This window comes from Ambystoma mexicanum, chromosome 12 (genome assembly GCF_040938575.1).
Source record: "Ambystoma mexicanum isolate Mex_15411 chromosome 12, UKY_AmexF1_1, whole genome shotgun sequence".
Classification (NCBI taxonomy): domain Eukaryota; kingdom Metazoa; phylum Chordata; class Amphibia; order Caudata; family Ambystomatidae; genus Ambystoma; species Ambystoma mexicanum.
This window is the reverse complement of record NC_090936.1, coordinates 134,221,217-134,246,688: the sequence shown is the minus strand read 5'-3', so window position 1 is coordinate 134,246,688 and position 25,472 is coordinate 134,221,217. Positions and strand designations below refer to the sequence as shown.

The following is a 25,472-nucleotide window of genomic DNA, read 5'->3' as shown; positions in this document are numbered from 1 at the left end:
TACACTTGATCGCGCCTCCCATCACATGCGCTTCAAACATCTTTGTGGATTTCTTCATACAATGTTGCCGCTTGCAACCTTGGTTCAAACATCAGCTGATTTCATATCTGTTTCTCTGACTCACCGGCTGTGCTGCTTCTACTTGCAGGGCTTCCTTGCAGGAGCCAAGGACAGTACCATGGCAGCAATTGCTCCTCCCGGCCTGGATTATCGACACAGGAGTGCACCAGATATTTTTGATGCACCGTGTAGGTTTGTTCCGTTTCAGTTCCCGGTCTTGGCCTTCTCACTTTCCAAGACTCGTAAAAGTAATGGTTCCTAGAGCCCAGGGGTACGTCCCTCCTTGCAACCTCTCTGGTCTCGAGCCTTTCTCCTCGTGTTAAATCACCACCTTTTAACTGCTGCTTACTCGTTTACTTTTCTTCGATCAGAGTGTGCTTTCGCGCTCTGCATTTTATCCGTGTGGGGAAATGTGATGGGAGTCTGGTGTGTGTAATGATTAGTATTTGCCTGAACTTGCCTGACTAGGGTATTGGGACATGTAACGTATACAGCTCTGGTGTTAGTCCATTGTCGCTCACGATGAACTGTCCGTGAGAGTGTCGGGGAGGTGGGAGGCTTCCAGGTATCCTACCTGGTAGGATGGGGAAAAGTTGTAACAGGAAAGGGGATACCACGTCTCACCCTTCGGTATCCCAATTCCACTGCCCGAAGACCCCTCATGCAGATGTTACTCCCGCACTGGTCCACCCCCAGGAACTGGATCCAATAGCGATGGCCCTGTCCTGGTCACATGGATGACCGATCCCCTGGGACTTGTGGGTGAGACACCTCTGTGTTCTTACATGTCCTAATGGTATAATGAATACTACAGTATTGTTACTATTCCGTTAGTATGACAGCCCTGCTGATTGTTACGTTACTGTCTCATTAATAAGACCAACTGACAGAGAATTGCTCTTAATGCCCAATTAGTATGACACTTCTGATAAGTGCAACTACTGGCAGGCCTTCTCAAAATCGGTGATACTCAACAGATTCAACTATTATCCTCCTTCAAAGTGCTAGGACTATAACAATTAAAACTATTTTCTAATTGATTCTTGCCGTTCATGGATTCCTCATTTATGATAACCCTATCCCAGCGCAGCTGTTGTCAAGAAACCTTTCCGCCGGCAGGGTGCGCCCAGTGCTGAAAATGACAGGGCCAGTAAATATAGCGGCGCAGCGCCCCATGACCTCAGTTCCTTTTTTCCATGCACTCCGTTCATTAATTAGGAATGCGCTCATCGAGCTTTACTTTTTTCACCAACGCCATGCCTACTCGGTCAATGGACTTGGGGTTCAAGCTGTGTTCAGATTGCGACCGACAGATGTCTGTCTCGGATCCGTACCAGATCTGTTTATAATGCTTGGGCAAGAACCACAACAGCCAGGACTGCAGGTCGTGCCAGTCCATGCACTCGAATGCCCTCTGGGAAAAGGCAGCAAAGATATTCACTTTTGTGTGCAATATAAAAGGGTGAGGCTAGAAGGTTCAGTACTCAAAGGCAACAGCTAAATCCTTGGGGCTTGCAGTTCAAGAGCCCTCCATACAAACATTATCTCGGGCAGGGGCTTTCACCCCTTCACCGCCTTTTCCCCGAAAAGCCATGGACAATCTACACCGTGAGGAGGCAGATGCTTCCCACAAGGTTGGGGAAGAGGTTCCAAGAGGGATGGCGTTGCCACAGTCTCTGTCCCCCCTGCACCCTAGGGTGCCAAACCTAAGTGACGGGTTTTGCCACGCATCTCCGGTGGGAGGGATGCTTTCCTTGCTCAGCACGGAATGGTTGAAGAGGATGTCCAACGCTTGGGCATTACAGGTCACTCAACAGGGTTACTGCCTCCCATTTTTCCAGCGTTCCACACCCTTTTCTCAGGACCCCCATACTCATGGGGGCGGTTAGTTCGCTTCTGGCAAAAAGTGCGATAGAGCTGGTTCCATGCTCAGAACGATAAAGGGGGTGGTACATATGTTCTGGTTTCGAAGGAGGATGGAGGCTTGCATCCCCTTCTGGATCTGCGGCTCCTGAAATTGTTCTACGCAAGGACATTTTCAAGATGGTTACTGCAGCCCATATTCTACAAGCCCTCGATCTGTAGGACTGGTTGTTTTCCCTGGTCTTTCAGGATGCCTAATTCGATGTACTGATTTATCGAAAGTACAGGAAGTACCTGAGGTTCATAGTGGGCCAACACAATTACCAGTTCAAGGTCATGCATTTCGTCTTTACTCAGCTCCCAAAGTTTTCACCAAGCTGCTGGTAGTGGTAGCGGCTCGCCTAAGTAGGTAAAGCATTCATATATCTGGATGACTGGCTCATCCAAGCTTGCTCCCTAGTTCTAGTGTTGGAGCATCTACATGCACTCTTTTGCACAGCTTGGGCTTTTCCCTGAACTTCACAATGTCTACTTTTTCATCGTCCCATTCTCATCAGGGCAGTCTTGGACATTCGACTGGGCAGGGCTTTCCTGCCCAAGGATCAAGTGGCGTACATCTTCCGGCTGGTCAATGTCCTCCAATCAAAGGAATGAGTCTGTGCCTCAGCTTTCATGCACCTTCTGGGCCTAATGGCCTCCTTCATCCTTGTGGTGGCAAGCAAGGCTGCGCATGACCTCGCTTCAAGGGCTTCTCCGTTGTCAATGGTCGAAGTTCCAGGTCCAGCATGTCAGACTTTTTACAGGTCTCGAACAAGGCGGCTCAGGATCTCACATGGTGGGCCGTGCGAGACAATTTACTGAGGGGGCGTGTTGTTTCACTAACCTTGGCCCCAGTTGATGGTGGTCATGGAAGCATCCCTGACTGTCTGGGGCATTCACCAGTCGGACCTTACAGTGACCAGACTATGGTTGCTCCGAGTGTCTCAGGAACACATCAGCTTGCTGGAGTTGAGGGCAATCAGGCTGCCCTGGTCGCTTTCCTCTCCCTTGTGAAATGTAAAACTGTGCTGATCCTGACCGACAACACAGTGGCCATCCACTACCTCAACAGTGTTGGGATGCTTGCCTCTGTGCAGAGAAGCAATACTGCTGTGGTTCTGAGCTCTGAAGAACAGTGTCTCTCTGACGGCGGCTCATCCGGCTGGATGAGAGAATGTCACAGCAGTTGCCTTGAGCAGACAGACTTTGTTCTCCCACAAGTGGGAGCTCTGCCAGGAAGTTCTGTAGGAGATCCTCAGGTGTGCCTCTTCGCTGCCAGTGCCAAAAGGACATGCAAGTTGTTCTGCTCTGGGGAATTTCCTTGCCAGAGAGCTCTGGGGTACGCAGTGACTGTTGTGTGGACTTTCAACCTCCTTTATGCGTTCCTTCTGATCAATGTCATTCCACTGGTTCTCAGGAGATTGGACCTGTTCGGAATAACAATTATCCTAATTGCCCCAGACTGGGTCCAGAGAACGTGGTATCCAAGGTTGCTGGACGTGCCCATCAGCCCTCCCTGACGCCTTTTAAGGATAAGGAGAGTCAACTTTGTTTTCCATTTGGATGTGTGGGTTCTCCACCCAAACCTCAGCAGCCTGAATCTTCATGCTTTGCTACTGAGAGCCTGAAATACAAGGAGGGGGCCTTGTCTGAAAAAAACCTTGATAGCTTTTTTCATCGAGGAGGCATGCTATGAAATCTGTCTATGCCTGCAGGTTGCGTAGGTTTTCGATTGGTGCCGGGAGTAGGACCTGGATGCTTTATCCTGTTATGTAGCCCATGTGTTGGATTTTCTGCTTTCTTTGGCCCAAGTGGGCCTGCAGATTGGCACTGTAAAAGGTTACATCACTGCTATTCAAGAAGTCCCGGAATAGCGCTTGTCTTTCGCAATCCACACTGTTATGCAGTTCTCGCAGGGTTTGTGTAACCAGTTTCCTCCCCTCCAGTGTGTGGTTCCAGCATGGGATTAATTCGATTTTAACGTTTCTTATGGGTGTTCCGTTTTAGCCCCTTCTTTCCTTTTCTATTATATTGCTCACTCTTAAGCTGATTTTCCTGGTTGTCATAGCTTCCGCGAGACGGGTGAGTGAGCTCCAGGCATTGTCTGTTTTATCTCCCTATGGATTTATTTTCCAAAGAGAAGGTGAAGTTGAGAGTGAGACCCTACTTTCAGGTGAAGGTGGTCTCAGATTTCCATCTCTCTCAGAAGGTCCATCTGCCTGTATTTTTTCCTCCACCTCAAACTTCCAAGGCAGAGGCACAATTCCACTGGCTGGACCCGGTATGGCCCCCTAAATTCTACATCTCTCGTACTAGGAAAGGTTTTAGTTGGTTACGCTGGTGCTCACGCTGGCAGGGCTGTGGCCAAACAAACCCTGTCCATGTGGAACATTCTCTGCATCTCAGAATGCTATGATCTGGCTGAATGCTATGTCTCTGAGGGTATCGGAGCTCATTCTACCAGTGGAGTGGCTTCCACTTCTGCCCTGCAGAGGGGAGTCCCAGTCCTTGAGATTTGCCAGGCGGCAACGTGGACGCCTTTTCACATGTTTGCTAAGCATTACTGCTGGGATTTCCTTGCAGGCCAGAATGCCCGTTTTGGTTGGGCAGTCCTTCAGAGTTTTCTGGTTTGCATACTGCAACTTTCACATTATTCCACACACAAGGTCGAAAGAGAATGTTTGGGAAAATGATGCTGTTTTTTTGATTTTTCAACTGTGGACATTTTTGTGGGTTTTAGCTATACTTGCATCACAGATCGGGTAAAAGTGTTTTCTGTCTTTCAACTCAGTAAAATTGGCCTGCTGTCTTTTCAGTCTGTCACTTTTCTGACCCAATACTCTACTAATCACCTATGGTCCGCCTATCAAAGCTGATACATACATCTGTGAATAGTTGTTTGACTGGGGCACATGCAGTGTTTTACTCAATAGAGCACTGTTCGTAAATGTGTTAACGAATCCGTGGATGTTGTCCCTTCTCCCCTATGGGGAGTCCTTTCCCATGGGGCCAGGGCGGCCCGTACTGTGATGAATCTGATGGACTCATCCTGGTTTCCCTCGTAGGTGATCTCCTCCCATGCGGCCTGGGGATGGTAGCCGCTACCTGATCCTGGGGGCAGTATTATGAGGGAGGATCACATGGGAGAAAACTACAGGGGAGATGTCATGACTTGAGAAGTCCCATTGCCCCCTCCCCTCTTTCCAATGAGGAAGACCCTCTGATACCCAGGTTCTTATTGGCATATTGCTGTGTTAGGGTAAAAGGTGGAAACCTGACTAACACCCACAACTCGCATTAACACACCTGATTCTTAATGTGCCTTTATGTAAAATCCAGGAGAAAACCCATTAGGATCAAGACTCCAAAGGTAACCATGACCTCCAATTCTGAAGTACCTTTTTGTGAAATCCGTAAGAATTAACACCCAGGAGTTAAAAGCCCAGAGAAAGTTATGGACTTCAACTCCCATAACTATTAAGGTACTGGGACGGAGAGGAGGACAATGGAGTTTATGCAAGATGACAAGAACTTAAACTGCAACTTGCAGACTAGTTTCTTTTCAACCCCTATAATGAGTGGGACATTTAAAAATGGCAGGGGCATTGAAATTCTGAGAAGGCTAAGTGCAGCAAAATGTGCAGAAAGGAACGCTGTTATCCACATGAAGCCTTTTGTAAGTGAAACTCGCAGAGAAGGCTGACGAAGCAGAGAAGACTACCAGAGAAAAGAGAGACTCTGTGCGAGCGAGGAAGACAATGGAGAAGTCGGGAGCAGTGTAGAAGCTCTTGGAGGCTGGGCCGCTCGACTGGACAGCTGTCTTCTCTCCGGGCCGTGAGGGAAAGCTGGTATGTGACCATGAAGCCACGCTGGATACTAGAGAAGCGTCTGTGCACCCCAAACTGGAAGGCAGAGGAAGAGGCCACAATGAAAAGGCACAAGCACCGTCTGCATTGCTGGGAAAGACTGTTAAGTCCACCAAAAGCGACTGAGGACTCCGGGGTGTTCCGACAACAGAGCCAAAGAGTGATTGAATGGTACAAGAGTGCTAATGCAAAACATTAGCAAAGGCAACGTTAGTTTAAATGCAATCAGACCAAAGTACAGATTTAACGCCCAATAAGAATAATGTTTGATGCAGAAAATACACAAAAATAAAGTTTGTTTGAATGCAGCCAAAGCAAAGTTTAAAGGCATAATTCACTAAGGAGAATGTTTGCATGCTGACAAGACAAAGGTTAACAGCAAATCCCAATCAAGTACAAATGCATGAAAGGCGGGAGGGAGAGAAGATTGAACAAGTACATTTGAGTATGTTATTATCATGATAAAATATGCCAAGCATCACATGGTATATGCTATTAAGGTATATTAATGAACTATGAACCACATAGAAGCACTGGGAGGTGAATGCCTGAAGCAGCTGAAGTTGAAGCCAAGAACTATGAAATACATGAAAACTCTGGCAGGTGAAAATCCAAAGTAACAGAAGTTATATAAAGGAACTGGGAAATGCATAAATCCTGGCAGGCGGGTATACCAGGCAGTGGAAGTTGTATAAAGATCTCTGGCAGGAGAATATACCATGTAATCTGATAATCCTAAAGAAATGTTCTGGCAGGCGAGTACACCAGGCAATTGAAGACTGTACAAAGATTCCTGGCAGGGGAGTATACCAGGTAATCTGCCAAGATACAAGAACCTTTACAAAAAAACTATTAAAGGACCTTTTGCTTGAACAGAACCTTTTAGTTAAGAGTTTGTTAATGACACCAGGGAACTGTTAGCTAAAGAGACCCTTTTGCCTTCCTGTTTAATAATCAATTTGAAGGGAACCACCTTCTGGATCCAAGGGTCCTTTCCTTGGAGAAAACTTTCATTTGAGTCATTCTGATACTTTTGGTTTGGAACACTTTTTTTAACATTAGCTTGCACCTTTTGTTGTTGGTTTATAAGTGTGTTTATAAGTGTGATAGCCAGGATAGGTTGTTTTGAAAACAAGGACTGCTTTTCAGTTTCTGACATGCTGACACAGACAGATCCTCAGTTTTAGTTTTTAGGTAGGGAAGTTCCTCTTTAGAAATACTGCTAGAGAGATGTTTTTGCTTCCCATTTTTGTTTGATAAAAATATATCTACTTAAGAACATAACACCCTCGTGTCTGTCTCTAATTTCTGACCCCTCACAGTCTACAGTACAATAGACCCCTGGGTGTGTTGTGGTGCACCAGGGGAGAATAACATGGGAGGGGAAGCCCCTTATGGGATTAGGGACGACCATTCCCAGATAACTGTATTCCACTGCTTTAGTAGACCCTCCATCTATCTCCAAGCCAAACTCTCCTTCCTTGTTCCCAGTCTGTGCCAACATCTACTATTGTGATGTTAACCAACCTGGTATGTTAGAGCTGACTACCATTTTCCATATAACTCCACTATAAGTACTGTGAATAAGATGGCTAGGAGTATGAAGATCATTCAAGAGAACCGGAGTGAAGGGTCTAGTCCCGCAACGCATTTGATTGGCCAAGGGAAATACAAAACAGAGGGAAACCAACATGTAGAGAGCCATAATCCGACAAGGAAGCCCAGGAGATGCTGACCGAGGGAACAGGGGAACACAACAGAAGAGGCCGTGCGTGGGGGCGAACAGGAGCAAAAAGGTAGTCCAAGGAGAAGGTGCTCCTTTGCATGTTGCTCAAGCAAACCTCCGGGTGTCCCCAGGTCGGCAAGCCACCGGAAAGCAAAGTCCCATCTCGAGAAGGCAGAAGAAACTGGCAGAGTGACTGCCAACGAGAACAGAAACCAGAAGGCAGACTGACTGGCGGGGATGCCACCAACCACAGAGAACGTCTGAATGCTGCCGAGCCTCGGAGGGAAGGACTGCTGCTTGCAAGACGCGCACCACAGAAACAAATACGCGGGCAGATCGAGAGGTGCTTGAGGTCGGGGAGCAAATGCAGAACAAGAATAAGCAGATCTAGGACCCTGAAAGAAGCAGATACAGTATGGAAGGGAGCATATGCTTGGCAGGGGAGTCACCCAAGCTATTGCGACAGCACAGTGTGAGTCTGGGACCTGCACCCACATGAGAGCAAGCGAATACGAGGGTCTAGGACCCTAAAAGAAGCAGACACAGTACAGAAGGAAGCATATGCTTGGCAGGGGAGTAAACCAAGCTATTGCAACAGCACAGTGTGAGTCTGGGACTGGCAACCACATGAGAGCAAGCGAATACGAGGGTCTGGGACCCTGAAAGAAGCAGGACAGTATAGAAGGGAGCGTATGCTTGGCAGGCGAGTAACCCCAAGCTATTGCAACAGAGCATTGTAAGTCTGGGAACCGCACCCATATGAGAGCCGAAGAGTAAAAGGGTGTGGGACCCTGGGACAAACAGACGGTCCACAAGAAAGCATATGCTTGACAGGAGAGTAAATCAAACTATTGCAATCCCACATTGCGAGTCTGGGACTCGCACCCACATTCGAGAATAAGAGGAGCTGTGACCCTGAAATCGAAAGAGATTGATCAAAATGCCTATGCTTGGCAGGAGAGTACACCAAGCTGGTATAATACAGAACTGCGTGTCTGGTACTGGCACCATTATGAAAATATAAAAGTACAGTGACATTTATCTGAGAAGATACATGGTCTGGGACCCAAAGAGGAATGTAGAACCAGAAGGAATCCAGGGGAAAGGAGCAAACCCCTAATCCTTGAAGTTGTACATTGTGGAACATTTCTTTTGATCACCATAGATGTTGGAAACATTTCTGTTGGCACAAATCGTCATTGCCACTTTACTTTGGAAGAGATCACCCTTGCACATTTGATTTAGGTTATTAGTGTTAGGGTCAGAAGTAGGTGTTTGGAAAACAACAGTACAACTCTTTATTTTGTCATCCTAACATATTCACTAGTTGTTTTTGAGGCAGGGAAACCCCTCTTAGCTTTACAGATAGAGAGGCAGTTTCCCAACCCTTTACTGATGAATAAAAGTGTATAACCAAAACGATGCCACCTTTGTGTCTGATCTTTATTTCTGCACACTAATATGGGACACAGAGATTTGAGCTAAACCATTCACTATTTGACCCATCCAGTATTTGGCAACAGCCACAATGGAAAGGGCCCAATCTCTTTTGCAGAAACCACAGTTCTCTTTAGAATTGTCAGCCTGAATGGCTAGCAAATTAGATGGGCTATATTCTATGGTCTCTGTTAATTGGCTTTTGCTCAGACTGTTACTCTTTATGTCAACTGTCCTTCAGAGGTTTGCTTTTTTGCCATCGACTACATTGGAAGAAGCATGTTATTTTACTGTGAGTTATTAATTCAATGACTGCCTTGTATCTTTACAGATATGCATAATGCAACAAATTTGAGATCGCGGTCCTTATCTGGAACGGGGCGCTCGCTGGTGGGCTCGTGGCTGAAACTGAACAGAACAGATGAGAATTTTCTTCTCTATGCACATTTAACCTATGTCACATTGCCACTACACCGTATTTTATCAGGTAACTTACGTCTGAACTTTTCCACTCCTTGTTGCTGATGCAGAACACATTGCTGGTTTCAGGACTGTCACACGTTATACTGTACCATAAACTTAAGACAGGTCTCTTTAGACGAGGATTCACAATCCTATAACTATTATTGCATAAGATGGTCCACGCTTTTTAAAAATACGAATGTCTTCTGGCTCCTTCATATTCCCAACTTTTGGGAATCTTGAGCTAAGAGCGAGATGACCAAGATATGTTTTTGCAGCTTTGTATTTGTGTAGAAACTGAACCATGCAACAGAGTCCATGTTGAACACCCACCCACCCCCTTGCACTACATGCTTCTCCTGTACCTACTCCAGGTATGTTGCTTTTTATCTGATTTTGGTGAGCTTGCCAACCTCCCAATCCTAACATGAGGGGGTAGTAGACCACTATGCAAGGGGTCGGCTGTCCGATGTGGCTCCCCAAGAGTGGATGAGGTGAGATCCTGCAGGATCGCTATTCACTGCGAGATGCAGTATTGCCTCACTAGAGGGTGTCGTGGAAAAGTAGGGCTGCCTGAACTAAAAGTCCCAGAAGGCTCTGGAAATCTCCCATACAGCCATGGAATCAAGAGCTGTGTTAAATCCACTTTGTTGCAAGAGCCACACACTTGCGGTGCTGTGAGAACCAACCGTGAACAAAATAGCATGTTACCTGAAAGGAAACTGGGAAAATGTTAATTGCTTGTTCATGCTCCAATTGTCCCTAAGTGTTAGGGAGACTTCTCTCTTTAAGCTGAATTTCCTAACCTAGTGAGTCCCCCAGCAGCTTTGCTGGATTTCTGGAGTTTGTTTTTTTTCTCCTGCCAAGAGTGAGACTCTTTTCCTCCCACTCTTGGACATGATTTATGGTATTCCTTTGACTGTGAATGTGTTTTATGGGCTATGGGGTCCTTTAGTCCATAGGGTCTCATGTGTTTTTCTGATGTGTGTTACACAGCACACAGCACCCTCTGTGCAGTAACACAGGGGTGTCATAGTGACACCCCACCATAGACTCCATACCCTGGGATTGACTACTGTCTCCCAGGACATGTAAAGTCACCATTGGCTTTGCTAGTCCCAAATTATTAACAGAAACAAGTACAAACCATCATATTGTGGACGTACTGGTCGGGGCAATTCGATTGCCCCGGGGTCTGTTAGTCGAGAGGGCACGTCTCCGTCCCCCCTGATCGAGTTTTGGCTGGTGGCAGTGGAAACTACTTTTTATATTCGACCGCAAATATTTTCCTATGGGATTTTCCCATTGTTCGAGGCTACCAACTTTAATTATTTAATTCTCATAGCCTCAAACATATCGCCGGTTTATTTAATTAATATTAATTCTCCGGTTGGTATTTTTTGCCAGGAATCGATTCTAAAATGGCGTTGGTGTTCTCTTCTGTGACTCCAACCCAAGTCGAGCCCTTTGTTCCATTTTTTGGTGGGCTAATCCACAGAAGCCTCCAAAAGTGGTGCCACACTGTCTGGGTACCACAGGGGGTGTGAGAGGGGGTTTAGGCACCGTGGACTGAGTTACCTTGGTAACTCAAGTCGCACTCTTGTGTGATTGGCCCAAGTGGTGAGCCGGCCGGTTCACCACTTAGCATGTTTCATTGACAGCTAAGCTGAGTGAATGGGGGTATGCTGCCTAAAAACAGGGCTTTGGGGACTGGAACTTCAGAAGTCGCCACAGGACCTGAGAATCCGACGAGGGAGAAGCTGAGCCGACCTACCACGACGGCACCACCGGTAGAGCCCTGCGGAACCGACTCACCACTTCCCGACGACAGAGAAGATCTCCCGGCTGGAGAGGCTTCTTCCCCTGACTGGTGGGCACAGCCAGTTTACCTTTCTTTCTTCGCACCCCAGCTCGGTTTGTGGTCGAACTGCCCGTGCTAAGCACCCCGGCAGCCGGATAGCCACTCACCACTGAACCGCGAATCAACAGACCGCTCCTTGTACCTGAGAAACTCCGCGGCTGGTTTCTTCCCTGGCAGTGCAACAAACTCCTGTCTTCCTCCACTACGAGATCCTCTCTTTCCCCGATCGAAACACCGACTTGCATCCGCTGCCAGGAACAACTGCCCCCGCTGGAGCCATCTCACCACTTTAAGGTACCGTGTCCGCCAGGCCTCCCTTTCTAAAGATTGCAACAAGGTAATAATAACTCCTTAACCTTCTGGACTGGGCTGGCCGCCTTGACCCTCTAACTGGTCCCTTTCTTTGATCCAACTCCTTTTTGAACCATTACAAGACATTTGTGCACTGCAACCGTGTGACCTTGGACACATTTCGTTTCAATCCTCTTAAAGCGGATCCGGCCTACTGACTCTGAATTCACGGTTTTACCCTGCCTTCCTCTCTTGCTATGTTCGTGTAAAAGTGTTGGGATCTGTTTCAACTTGTTCTCTGCTTTTCTCTCCCTTTTTTAAAACAAACTATTAGAGTGCCATCTGCGTTAAGCGCTCACCGCTGTCTGAAAATAAGTGGGGCTTTATGTAAGACTTGTCTAATATTCTTTTAAGGGAGTGTATTTCTTTTAGTGACTGTGCTTTTGAATTGCTTACTATTAGTGCCTGTGTGTTTTTCTAGATGTGGTTTCAAATAAATAATTATATCTCTTTTACACCAAGCCCTGGTCAGTGTTTACTTGTTCCATTGTGTTCTCCTGACCTATTGTGAATACTCTGTATACTGCCGAACTCTTCTTGAGGGAAGTCTGACTGCTCAGCCACAGCTACCAAGTGAATCTGTGTGGTACAGACTGCTACCAACTGGGTTTACTGCCAAACACCTGTAGTCCTAAATCTTTTGCAGTGGTCCCAGAGGGAACTGCACAGGTTTCTGCCTAACACTATGTGACGTCTATGGCAGAGGAACAGAGAGGAGGCGGAACTGCACAGACCATTGTAATGCACACAAGGAATCTTCAAGATGGCGCTAAACTCTGCACTCCCCTTTGACGTCTTGCAGACTATCATTAGCGACAAAGAAACCCATCAGGTATTCATCCGATCAGAGAAGTACACTAGTACATATGAGGGTGAGTAACGCTCTCAGTAAATAAGCAATCAGATCACCAGCCCAAACCTATTCCCTATAGGTTGTTGCCCATTCAAACCGTAATGGGGAACAATAAATTGGGAATCAAAGGGAGTAACAAGCCCCCTTGTGGGGAAGTATAAAAGGGGGAGGGAAAACACAGAAAGTTAGAGGACATTGGTGGAGGCAGACATGCCTATTCATAGTCCCTAGCTTCAAAGGGAGAACTTAAACATAGGAACCACCCAGGAGGAGTGCCTGTTGTCTGTAAGCTGTGCAGCTTCTCGGGACGATTGCAAGAGCGAAAACTTGAAGCAGCTCACAAGTGGGTAGCCTGGGTGAGCAGGTTAACCAAGGTGTTGAAACCTATGCTTTTCTGCCTTGAGGAAATGGTAGGAACAAGAGTTTAGTCCTGAGACCCCAGAGTAAGAAGGGAGAATAACTGGCCCATGGTAGAAGGGAATTACACTATCATATGCCTTGCACTGACCCTGATGGGAGGGGGGGGATATCCATTAAATCAAGTTGAAATCAACTAACATCCGAGAGGGACCAGTTAGAACTTGAGTCCAATCAATCCCAAGCCAAAACAAGGTCCTGGAGGTCCCGTTGAGAACTTCTTTCAAGCTAGGTACAGCAGGGATCTGTTTGGGGTTGATAGTGGAGTAAGGTCCAACAGGGACCTAATTGAGAGGCTTACAACAAACCTGGGTAGAAGTGGCAGCGGTTAGGAAGTGCAACGATCCCAAGGTCCAGGAGGGACATGCCAAGCAGCCTGGATAATGTCAAGGTTCAGGCAGGAAAGGAAGAGGCAAGACACCTGGGCCGACCCAAGGTCCAGGAGGAAACTGACAAGTATCACTAAGAAACCAAGGTACAGTATCAGTATTCTGAAAAGTCTGTAAGAACGTGAAACCAGTTGAGACCTGGTGGGGAACTAAACCAGGGTCAAGGCCTCAATAGGGCCAGCCACAAATCCTCAAGGGGAATCGAGGTCAAATAAGGACCTGTGGAGATCCCAGAAGAAGTCAAGCCAGAACTTGTAAGTCCTTGAAACACGCCTGGGAGAAGTCTTGAAAGGTAATGCAGAAAACAGAGGGGTGAATTGAGAACGGCCGGACTGAGTAACGGCTACAGGAACCTAACCTTAATTAAACATGTATTGCTTGTTGTTAGAATAGGGTTTGACCTGCAAGTGTGGTTTCATGAACTTTTGTTTTGGCCAAACTTTGAAACTTTTTTGTTATTTGACCAGGGCATCCAGGAGACTGAGGACTTATTAAGTTTAGGGATTAGCTCATCCTTGTTGAAAGACTTACGCTGGAACATAGTCTTAAATATAGATAAAAGTAAAAATGTATGTGGCGTGTTGCATGTCCCACTGCTTGGCCTACTACACCAACCAATGCTTAAGGGCCTAGAAAATGTTGCAAACTTCTCTCTCCATGGTGGTCCGGTCCATTTTGCATTTGCCGTTAACAAGGAGTCCAAAAAAATGATGGACTTTCACAGTTGACTGACCTAGTGCTCGAGGCTATACCTTAGTGGACCAAGACTGGAGGAATTTTTGAGAAGGGCACTACGCCAGTTTTGGGTGCAGCATTTGCTGGGACAGTCCTTGCCTGCTGTGCACCCAACTTCCTTCCCCATATCGAAAATCATCAATAGGAGAAATAAGAAAACTCTATTTGGCGAAGCGAGACTCCCACACTGAACACTTCCCCGGCTGAGAGATCTTGTACACAGAGAACAAAGTCTCCATGTCAGTTGCAGCAGGTCCAACCATGATTCCAACCTCAGCCATCATTGTCATTTCTGGCTTCTTCTCAGAGCAGCAGCATTAGGAGTGTGTTGTTGAAGGTAGAGATTTTGGTACGTTCAACTCACCTCAGTTAACAGTTACGTTTTATTTGATTGTATCTGCTTTTCTATATCTTCACCAGAGCACCTCCTACATGTAATTATTACCTGACCTTGGCACAGGTTCTCCAAACAGTCTTTCTGATTATTGGTTAGCTTCTGAAAACAATGTACTTGCATGGACACTGCCTTTTCATATCCAATGAAAATACTGCCTGGTTCTTGACTTGGCACATCCTCATCACAATCTCTTTGCATCAAAAATAAAATCAGACAAAATATTGATGCATCAAAATTGGTGCCCTCCCCCCTGGGTCATTATCCCACCTTATGTAACACAGTCCTGGTAAAACCTGAGTCCCCCTCTGTAAAGAAGGCATGGTATCAAACAGTAAGACAGACACAAGTGACCACAGTTCAATGCTGTTTATTGAACTTCAGTTGGGTTTGAAAAACTCCTATATAATCCTAAAACTAAAGATGGTAGCAGGCTACGACCAGTAAATAAAGCAGTCCTAGTGGTGGCTTGTCAAAATAAAAGGGCATATGCTAATAAGCCTATTGCCAATCCTTACTTCTAAATACAAATGGTGTGGGAAACAATGTTATACAAAAGAAGAAAGTTCAAGAAATGATATGTCAGGATAGGTGGGCCGTTAGCTTCCCATGCCAATGTTTTCAGCACGGAACAAGGCGGCACGCTCAAGCTTAGCACATACTCTGGCTATTCGAGCACAAGAATTCAGTTCAAAATCTCAGTATCAGGACCTTCTGTGCCAAAGTCTCTTTGGCATTCAAAGTCTCTTATTTCAGAGGGCCTGATGCGACAAACATTCAATGTTCCCTTCTCCTCAGGATTCTCATATGCACAACTTCTCTGGTGATTTACTATTCACCCTGGGTACTCCTCTGCCAGGCTCAGACCCACTTTAACACAAAACTTTCAATTGGTCTCCCTCTGCCAGGCTCCGACCAAATTTATCTCAATTTCCAAACTTTCTTCACTGTATCAAAATCAAAGACTTTCGACTGCGCGTGGGGTTTTGCTTGACCCGTCGCAGGACCACTTTGATTCACAATTCCTTGTTCTGTTATGATTGCAACCCTTTAACTTTCATTTCTGCCAATTCTCAGCTGGATACCTTACAGAGACGATCGATTGAGCACCGTTAGCGGTGCGGGACCACTCTGTCAAAGGTATTGTATCTTGCTGTTCAAATTTCAAACACTCACCAGCAGTTAAACTTTACTTGCATCTTTTATCACACACATTTTAACAATGTTCATTCCAATGCTCGCCATACAATTTTGCTGCTTGCAACCTTGGCTTCAACACAGACTGTTCTTGTATCAGGCTCCCCAACTCACCGACTGTGTTGGTTTCACTGACGCTGCTTTGTTCTTGGAGCCAAGGATGGTATCACGGCGGCTGCTGCGTCTCCCTGCCTTGATTAGTGATGTGGAAGGGCCCCGGGTAGCTCCAACACACAATACAGGATTCTTTAGCCTGGTTTCCTGGTCTTATGCTTTCTAATCTCGAGGGCTCTTAAAAGTGACAGTTTCTTGTCGGAAAGGTCAAGGGAACTTCCCAGCTTGCGATCTCCTCCTGTTTTGCCATATTTCTTCTCTCGTTCAGCTGCCGTCTCGAAACTGTTGTTTCCTCATGTGCTTTGCCTCGTTCCGAGTGTGCTTTCGTGCTCCGCCTTTTATCCGTGTGATGAAGCTTAATGGAAGTCAGGTGTGAGTGATGGTCAGTAATTGCCTGACCTCTGACTATTGTATTTGGACACGTCAGGTATACTGCTCGGGTGTTTGTCTGTTTTCTTCCAGAGCAGGCTGTCCGTGTGAATGTGTTCATGTAGGAAAAGGGGGAGGTGGGTAGAGTTCCTACGTATCCTACTTGGTAGGATGGGGTAAAAGTGTTACAGGGAAGTGGATACCGCGTCTCGCAATCCGGTGTCCCACGCCCCAAAGACCCTTCACCCAGGTGATCCACCCCCAGGAACTGGATCCAAAAGCGATGGCTGTGTCCTGGCCATCTGGATGACAGATCCTCAGGGACTTGTCGGTGAGACACCTTCTGGTTTCTCACATACCCTTCCCCTATGCAATGAGAAAGGAAATCGACGTTCCCCTGGTCTTTTGGTGCTCTACAGTGAAAGAGTAGGGTTGCAGGTCTAAGAACCATTGCATGTAGAGTTCTTTCGTTGGCTTATCCACACTAAAGGAGAATGATCTGTGACGAGTTTGAACTTCCTTCCTAGGAGATAGTATTTTAGATGGGTGATGCCCCATTTGATGGCAAGGGTCTCTAATTCCAACAGTCGTTTTTTTTCATGTGGGATGAGTTTTCGACTAGTGAATAGGATATGGTGTTCTAATCCATCACACATTTGTGATAAGACTGCTCCTAACCCTGTAAGAGAAATGTCGGTTTGTAACACAAACGCTTTCAAAAAATGTACTACCTTTAGGATCGGGTTCTGGCACATGGTTTGTTATAAGTTGTTGTAACATACATCGTCCTCGTCAGTCCAGTGAATCTTCTGGGTTTCAGCATTCTTTAATGTCTCTCTTTACCTAGCTGTTCTGTCTGAGAAATGAGGGATAAACCTACGGTAATAACCAATTAATCCTAAGAATGCTCTGAGGTCTCTCTTGGTCTTAGGTGTGGGGGTATCTAGGACGGCTTTCACTTTTTCTTGTTGAGGCTGGACACTGCCATGCCCTACAAAGAAGCTGAGGTATTTCACGGCTGATTGAGCCAGCTTATATTTGGATGGATTGGCAGTTAAGACGGCTTCTCTGAGAGCTCTCATAATAGTAAAGAGATGGAAAATAAGGTCTCCCCAAATCTTACTATAAATGACTGTTGTCAATATAAGCCCCAGAGAAATCAAAGTAGGGCTGTAATATACTGTCCATAAGCCATTGGAAAGTGGCAGAGGCCCCATGTAGGCCAAAAGGGATAACTGTCACATGTCCTTCCTGGCGGCTATGGAGAGCATGGAAACTGAGGCACTATTAATGTGCCAGTGTTCTCTATCCATTTCCTGGTGTGTGGGTCTAGTTTATTTTCTTTTCGATGGCTCTGGTTCTTAAGCCACGCCCTCCCTTGCAACTGCGCGTTGCATCCCTTCGCTTGTCCCTGGATCTACGCGCTGTTTTTCCTCGAAGTTGCTCTGTTACTTTCCTGGCATTGCTTTTCTCTCCTTCTTACCTTCCCGTATCTTGGTCCTGTTCTGTCTTCCACCGCAGCATCTTGGTGTCTCTTGGTAACCGCCTCCCGTTAGCCGCGGTTCCTCTACTCCTGTTTACTTTCAGTTTCGGCTCGCTTCTGGGTTCGCTCTCTTTCCTTTCTTTTCCGGACTCGTCCATCTACCTCCCTTTCTTCTGTTAACGCTGTCATTCTTTCTTTGGACTGCCCTTCTTCTTACTTGTTTAATCTTTCTTTACTTTTTTCCCTTTCTATACCTGTTTTCTTGCTTTCCTTCGTTACGCTCACTTATCTGGAATCCTTCAGTTCGTAGCTCTCTGTCTGCTGACTAATGCCTGTTGGGCATGGTCAGGCAATTACTAACCATTACACACCCCTGACTTCCATTACACTTCCCCGCATGGATAAAAGGCGGAGCACAAGAGCACACTCTGAGCGAGTCAAAGCACACGAGGAAGCAGCAGTTCCAAGAGGGCAGTTGAATACAAGCCGAAAAACTGTAAAACAGAAGGGGATTGCAAGGAGGGAAGTACCCTTGACCTTTTCGATGTGCAACTGTTACTTTCAGGAACCTTTGAGAATAGAAAACGTAAGACAAGGAAATAAGGCTGAAGAATCCTGTGTGTCAAAGGTACCCAGGGCTCTCCTGCATCGATAGTCAAGGTGGGGAGAATCGATTGCCGCCGTGTTACTGTCCTTAGCTCCTAAAACAAAGCAGCACCATTGAAGTCAGCACAGCCGGTGAGTTACGGGGACTGATACCAGACCGGTCTGTGTTGAAGCCATGGTTTCAAGCGGCAACATTGTATAGTGAACGCTGACGCAAACAGTGTATGAAGTGTATGTGATAACGCAGGTAAAATTGAACAACAGATGAGTGATTGAACTTTGAAGTAAAGATACAATACCGTAGACAGAGGGTTCTGGCACCGCTTGCTGGTCATTCGAAAGTCTCTGTAAGGTATCCAACTGAAAAGTGGCGAGAGAGTGACAAAGAATTGTGAATCGAAGTGGTCCTGCAACGGGTCAAGCTAAATCCTGTGCACAATCGAAAGTCTTCGATGTTAATAGCGTAAAGAAATTGATGATAAACTAGATGAAGTTGGTCCGAGTCGGGCGCAGGGAGACTAATTGAACAGTGTGTTAAAGGGGATCTGAGCACAGCTGAGGGGGATACGGTTTGAACTGTAAATCACCCGATAAATTTGCTGCATGAATATCCTACGAGTTTTGGATGCATGAACATTTTATGAACTTTGTGTTAAGGCGATCTGAGCCCGGCTCAGGGGGATCCGCGGTGAATAGTGAATCGCTTGAGAAATTGATTACTGGTGAAATCTTAAGAGGAAAAGAATGTATTGTTTGTTTTTGCATCAGTCCCGCTGAATGAAGAGATTTTAAAATGCAAATAGACGTGGGCACGGATGGCCCTGATGCTAATTATTGAACTGTATCCTTGTGCTAGAGAAGCCAGAGACTGTGCTAAGCTTGAGTGTACTGCCCGTGCTGAAAACGTGGCGAAGGGAGGCCAACAGCCTGAACATCCTGACATATCATTTTGTGAACACATCTTTCTTTTTTGTAACACTGTTTCCCACACTATGTGTATTTAGATGTAAGGATTGGCAATAAGTGTATTAGTATAGGCCCTTTTATTTTGGCAAGTCTCCATTAGGACTGCATTATTATTATTTGATGGTCGTAGCTTGCTCCCATCTGTAGATTTGGGATTAGATAGGCATTTTTCACTCTTTTTGAAGATCAATAAGCATCCTTGAACTGTGGTCATTTGTGTCTGTCTTACTGTTGATACCATGACTTGCTTACACCATCCTTATCTACCAACTTTATCAAGATCATCTTAAGGGTTTTGTTAAATCTTTCTACCAACCCATCCGTTTGGTGGTGGTAAACTGAGGTTCTTAAGGTGGAAATATGGAGCAATTCCTTGCCTTTACCCATTTGTTTGCTCATAAAATCGGATCCCTGATCTGTTAGAATTTCCTTAGGGAAACCAACTCTGGAATAAAATGGTAATAGGTGTTTTCAAATGTGTTGGGTAGTGTTGTTTGCATAGGGAACGCCTCCAGGTATCGAGTAGCGTAATCAATGATTACAAGGATATATTTGTTACCCACTCTGGAGGTTTCCAACAGTCCAATGAAATCCATCCCAATTCGGAAGAAAGGAACTTCTATTATTGGTAAAGGGTTCAGAGGGGCAGGGAAGTGAATATGCATACTGGTTTTCTAACATATTTCACATGTCTGAATGAAATTCTTTGTCAGCATGGCTATCTGGCTAGTAAAACTTGACAGTGATGTGCGCATGTGTCTTAGATTGTCCTAAGTATCCCCTTGTCAAATGAGAATGTGCAATCTCTAATACGGTCTTCCGAGGGTTTTTTGGGATTACTGAGTTTTACTAAGGCCTTCTCTGAAGGTTTCCTTTCTATACAGTAATCCTTGCTTTAGGAAGAAAATTGGACTTCCCGGCTGTAATCCTTCTCCTTCAGGAATCACCTGCAAGAAAGCCTCTGCGAGTGCTGGATCATTTCGCTGGGCAAAGGCTAAATCTAGAAGGATGGTAGGTTCTTCTTCCGTCTTTGCTTCAGTGGTAGATGGTTCATCGGCTTCTCCAAAGCCTAAGCTACCTGTGTTTCTTCTGGTTCACTTTCTGTAAAACGGGGAAATAGAGCCCTTTCCAGAATTCCCTGAGCAATTTTGTCCCCACGATGTACTTCAAAGGGCGTTTCGCCATGGTTCTGTAGGAGAACCTTTGTTTCCCTTGAAGTCGAGATCTATTACGCCAGCTAGGACATCTAGACTGAACTTCCAGGCCAGATTTTGGAGCCCATCTTATATAACACCTCACAAGGGCTATTAGGACTAAGTCTGTGGGAATCATTCCTCTTTTCACTGGAGGGATAGTTGCTTCTCCAGCATGGGGGCTGGCATGGATTCACATGCTCATGTATATTCCCTGCCGTCAGGCTGGGAAACCTTGGTAAAAGAACAAACAGTTTCACTTTCACTTACATACTGTATTTCTCCCGTAAACAAATCACTGTCCTCTCCTCTGGGTCCTACTGCCCCCAGCCAGTGACAGTCCTCTCCCTAAGTCCTTCCTCTGGCAGCCATCTTCAGATTCTTACTGCATGCTTCAGTTTTGGGAGTCCTGCCGTTTGCTCTGCGAGCTACTTCTACATTTTTTTTCATGTTTTTTGTTGGAAAAAGGTCCTAGTTTTGTTCACAAAGAGCCTATGTGCTCTTCTCTCAATCTGCCGATAGCAGATACAGCGTTGTCGGTGAAGTTCAGCGCCCCTCAAGGGCGAAGATCGTCAAAGTTTCCAGAAGGTCATCGGGCCTACTTCTCGCCCTTCAGCCATGACTGAGAAGAAAGAAAGAAGATCCTTCTTCAAGTCCTGCACCAAGTGTGGGCTCCGAAATGTGTTTGTGGAGGACAAGCACCTGAAATGCCTCTACTGCTTGCATCCATACCACAAGGAAGGAGATTCCGAGATATGCTGCAGATTCTCCAAGAAGACGACAAAGGACAGGCACAGTAGACTGGCGGCGTGGCTGAATGCCAAGGCCGCTTCCCTGTTCTCTGAGTAGGGGCATGCCTCACCCAAGGCCGGTCGGTAAGAGGAGCAGGCTTGTAAGTCGTGTGAGGGTGCCTCATCCATGGGGGCCCAAGATGAGGCCGAGCACTGCAAGTCTGGGTCCACCGGGGTTCGCGGCAGAAGTGTGTCCCACGGCAGACAGGGCGTGATCGACTTCACCCTGCGCCTCCATTGCCAGACGGCAATCGAGCGCCTCCTTGAAGAGAAAGTTGTCCAACCCGACTAGAACTACAAAAGTGATGGGTGGAAGGTTTTGAATGAATCAGAACCACTGGCATTGCTCTGGGCAACCTTCTACACCACCGTTATTTAGCCCATCTGCGCCATTGCAAAAGGGATCTAGCCATATGCAAATCAGGCAGGTACTGCCACCAATGGGAGCAGCCTTGCCCGAACTGCTAGGTCAGGTCCCCTCTGCACAGAAACACAAGCCACCCCAGACATGTTTCGGCCTTGTTGGTCCTGCTCAGTGAGGTGCAGCTTGGTTCCCTCTGGTGCAGCACAAGATACCTGTAACGCTCACCTTGTATCCACGGGGACGCCCCTCGACTGGCCGGAACGCTCTCTGGGACACCGCGCCTTCAATGAAGTTTGTGCTGTCGAGGATCAGTTCTAGTAGACAGGAGGTGAAGTTTAGCTGCTATTCCTTCCTTTGCGACCCACCTCCCGGGTTCCCCTTGCGGTTCCCCTGGGGACGTCTCTCACCTTGATTTCTATAAAGATGCGCTCTCCATCCTGCTGCGCTGGGCGGTGCGCGTTGTCAATGGCACCATTCCGCCTAGTTTCTTCACTGGTGTGGGCCGGAGTCCAAACCGGCTGCGACTCCACTTTTCAGGTAAGTCTTTAAGATGAGAGCAACGTCTATATTGGTTAAGGCACCAAATAACCTTCTCCCCTTTTCTTGCAGATGTTGAAGGCTGAGAACGAATCCTGGAGCTGTGTTTCGAGGAGGTAGGATGGATGCACCAAGCGGCGCTGCGAGCGTCCTTACAATTGGCTAACCTGTGCTCTTGTTTGTCTTGCAGGTCATGAAAGAATCCATCAAGGATGGGCCCACCGGAACCAACGCCGACGGACGATGTACTGGAGACGATGGCCTTCCAGGAGTACTGGTAAGTAGCTTACTCAATGTCTTGTTCACCCTCTGCTTTCCAAAGATGATGCCGGAGGAAGACAATGGATGTTGGGCGACTTCGGTTGATGGAGGATGCCGCTGGGCAGGTAAGGATGGCGGTGGTTCTTGTCTTCTCTCACCCGTGCCGGCCAGGATGCTGAGCAGGACCCAGTGAACGTCACGCTGCAAGAGCAGAATAACGTGAAGCACGTGCCTCAAATCGGGCGTGGTTTAAATAGCCAGCAGGTATCCCAGGTGCCTTTGGGGCGGACCCTGCCCTGGATGCTAGACTGCTAGTTGCGGTTCCCCATGAGTCCTCAAGGGGGCGGCCACGCTTGTCCATTGCCCATTGAAACCCTGTCCTAGCGTGTGCCTCCGATGCCAACAGCGCCAGGACTGGCTCCAAGGAATCTGGGGGGGGCAAATAGAGTCTTTAGGGACCCGTTGCCATACGGTGGGGATAAGGTCGTGACAATACCCACGTCTGGGCATACCCTCTCTCACCTAGGGAGACAAACTAGAACCACAAAAGTGATGGGTGGAAGGTTTTGAATGAATCTGAACCACAGGCATTGCTCTGGGCAACCTTCCACACCACCTTTTGGGGTGAGACCAAGCCTGATTTGCATATGGTCTTTCCTCTTTTGTAATGGCTTGGCAGCTGAGGAATGATGGTCTGGAGGGTTGCCCAGAGCAATGCCAGTGGTTAGGATTAATTCCAAACCGTCCAGCCATCACTTCTTGTTTTGCGTAAGTCACCCCATGTGGGATGGGTATGCCCAGACGTGGGTCCTGTGCCTGCTGCGCCTAGAGACCCAAGCTACTCCTCACTGGTGAGGCCAAACCAGGCCGAAACATGTTTGGGGATGCTTGTGGTCTTGTGCAGAAATGATGGGACCAAGCCTGATTTGCATATGGTATTTCCTCTTTTGTAATGGCTTGGCAGTCGAGGAACGATGGTCTAGAGGGTTGCCCAGAGCAATGCCAGTGGTTAGGTTTAATTCCAAACCTTCCAGCCATCAACTTTTTTGTTTTGCGTCCAGCGTCTAAGCTGCCGAAGAAGCCTGAGAAGCCACGGATGGAGGAGGAGGCTGAGCTGCCCAAGAAGATCCAGGCAGCACAGGAAAAGTCTTTGTTGATGATAGAGCTGGTGGCGGCTGCTCTTTCGAAAGCTAAAGGGGCTGACCCTGAGAAGGTAGCCCCCACAGCGCAGAAGGTATCCCTCCCTCCGAGGCTGCCGAAGTGACTTTGACAAGGTCTTTCGGCACACCGGAGAAGGGCCCTCTGCCTCAGAACCCGGTTCCAGACCCTCAGGGTGGAAAAGGGGGGGGGGGGGGTGAGAAGGCCCAGGATCAGTGCCAGGCCGTGGCCCAAGCCATGGAAATTTCATCCACGGAGGACGTGAACATGGAGTCCCTACACACGGTCCACAAGGATGTGGAAGAGGAGGACAACGACAGCGAAGACGGCGCAGGGCCTAGTGTTCCGATCACGCCAGTTCTGCCAAGGGATGTGTCTCTGGACATCCTATCAACCCTCCACACCTTGGTGTCAGAGATGCAGAAGAGGATGCAACAAGGGCCTGTTCCAACTGTCCCCTAGGCCTCTGACCAACCACTGACAAAGAAAAGAAAGCGCCATCTGACACCCCCATTCCAGCCTCTACATCTGGTCCCATCTCCCCCGCATACCCAGACACAGGTACGGGGGTGGATATGGCCACGAGGACGGATGACATCATCAGAGTGGGCAGCGGGTCCTCATAGCCTAGGGTGTCCCCACTGGACTAGGTGGGGATCGTTCCACTCTGTGATCGCCAGAGCCTCCAAGCTGTTCCAGCTCGTGCCAGAAGAAACCAAGGAGGAGGCTTTCCTGTACCAGAGGAGCGAGGGCAAGAGGAAGACAATCATGGCAGTGCCCCTCCTGGACGACGTGTGGATTGAGGGCCTAACCCTCTTGAAGAACCCTTGCATGGCTCCAGCCAAGCAGGATAGGCTGGAGAAGAAGTACCGGGTACCGGAATCCGCACCCAAGGGCCTGAGGTTGCAACCGTCGCTGCATTCGGTGGTTTCAGTGACCACGAGGAAGCGGTCATCTAACTGGTCCTCGTCGTTTTCAGTCCCTCCGGACAGCGAGGGTAAGAAGTTGGACGCCATGGGGAGGAAAGTGATCTACACCGTGATGTCCACCATCAAGTCAGCCAACGCATTGGTGATCCTAGCGAGGTACCACAGGGAGCTGTGGTACAAGCTGGGTCTGATTCTGGAGTTCCTTCTCAATGACAAGAGGATGGAGGTGATCGCCCTCATTCAGGAGGGAGAGGTAGCATTGGAGCATGCCATCACAGTGGCGCTGGACGTTGCTGACACTGTGTTCCGGCAGATGGAGAACAGTGTCTGCCTTTGTCGCCAAGGCTGGATGAAGGCCACAAATTTCCACCAGGAGGTCCAAACAAAGGTTCTGGACATACCATTCGACATGGATAACCTTTTTGGGATGGTTGTCGAGGAGTGCCTGCAGGCCATCAAGGCGGATATGGAGATGGCCCATGCCTTGGGGACCTTCTAACAGCACCGCTCTTCCTTTGGTTCCTCCATAGGAAAGTCGGGCAGGTCTTTGAAAGGTTTCTTCTCCTCGTACCATAAGCCTTCCAGATCCACGACCCAGGAAGCCCACAGAGGCCATTCTCAGGCCTGCGGGGGGAGGAGGACAGCATTGTCGCCGGCAGCGCAGGGTGCCGAAGCAAGCCTTTACCGGCCAGAGCGTCGGGCCCCCACCGGTGAACCCCAGTGGGAGGCTGTTACACTTCGGCAGACAAAAACTTCCCTGCTGTGTATGTCCCATTCACATGCTCCTTTGTGAAGCAGATACAGGTTGCCATGGCGTCTGTACAAGCTACGGCGGAACCCGTGTTAGCTGACACGTCTCGTACGTGAAGGACATACAACAAGGCACGCCCCCCTTACGGGTTTAAAACTAGCGTCTTCCAGCGGCTTGTTGCTGCTAATTAGTGTTTCTTACTATTTGCGGTTACGTCCGTTTTCCTTCGTGAATCTTGTCCCGAAATCCCAACTTGATCTCCTGGTTCCGACCCTCGCCTGAACTTTTGGATTGTTACGT

The 25,472-nt window shown here is 47.6% G+C and overlaps 1 protein-coding gene across 2 annotated transcripts in view; it reads left to right on the top strand.

The window, feature by feature from the left end:
• Positions 1-25,472, top strand: part of KIAA0930 (KIAA0930 ortholog) — a 1,042,143-nt gene that overhangs the window by 996,579 nt on the left and 20,092 nt on the right. For both annotated transcript variants that reach the window (XM_069628175.1, XM_069628174.1), the window contains exon 9: positions 9,323-9,478. In XM_069628175.1, coding sequence (XP_069484276.1) covers positions 9,323-9,478 — 156 coding nt within the window. The remainder of the gene's footprint in view (positions 1-9,322; positions 9,479-25,472) is intronic.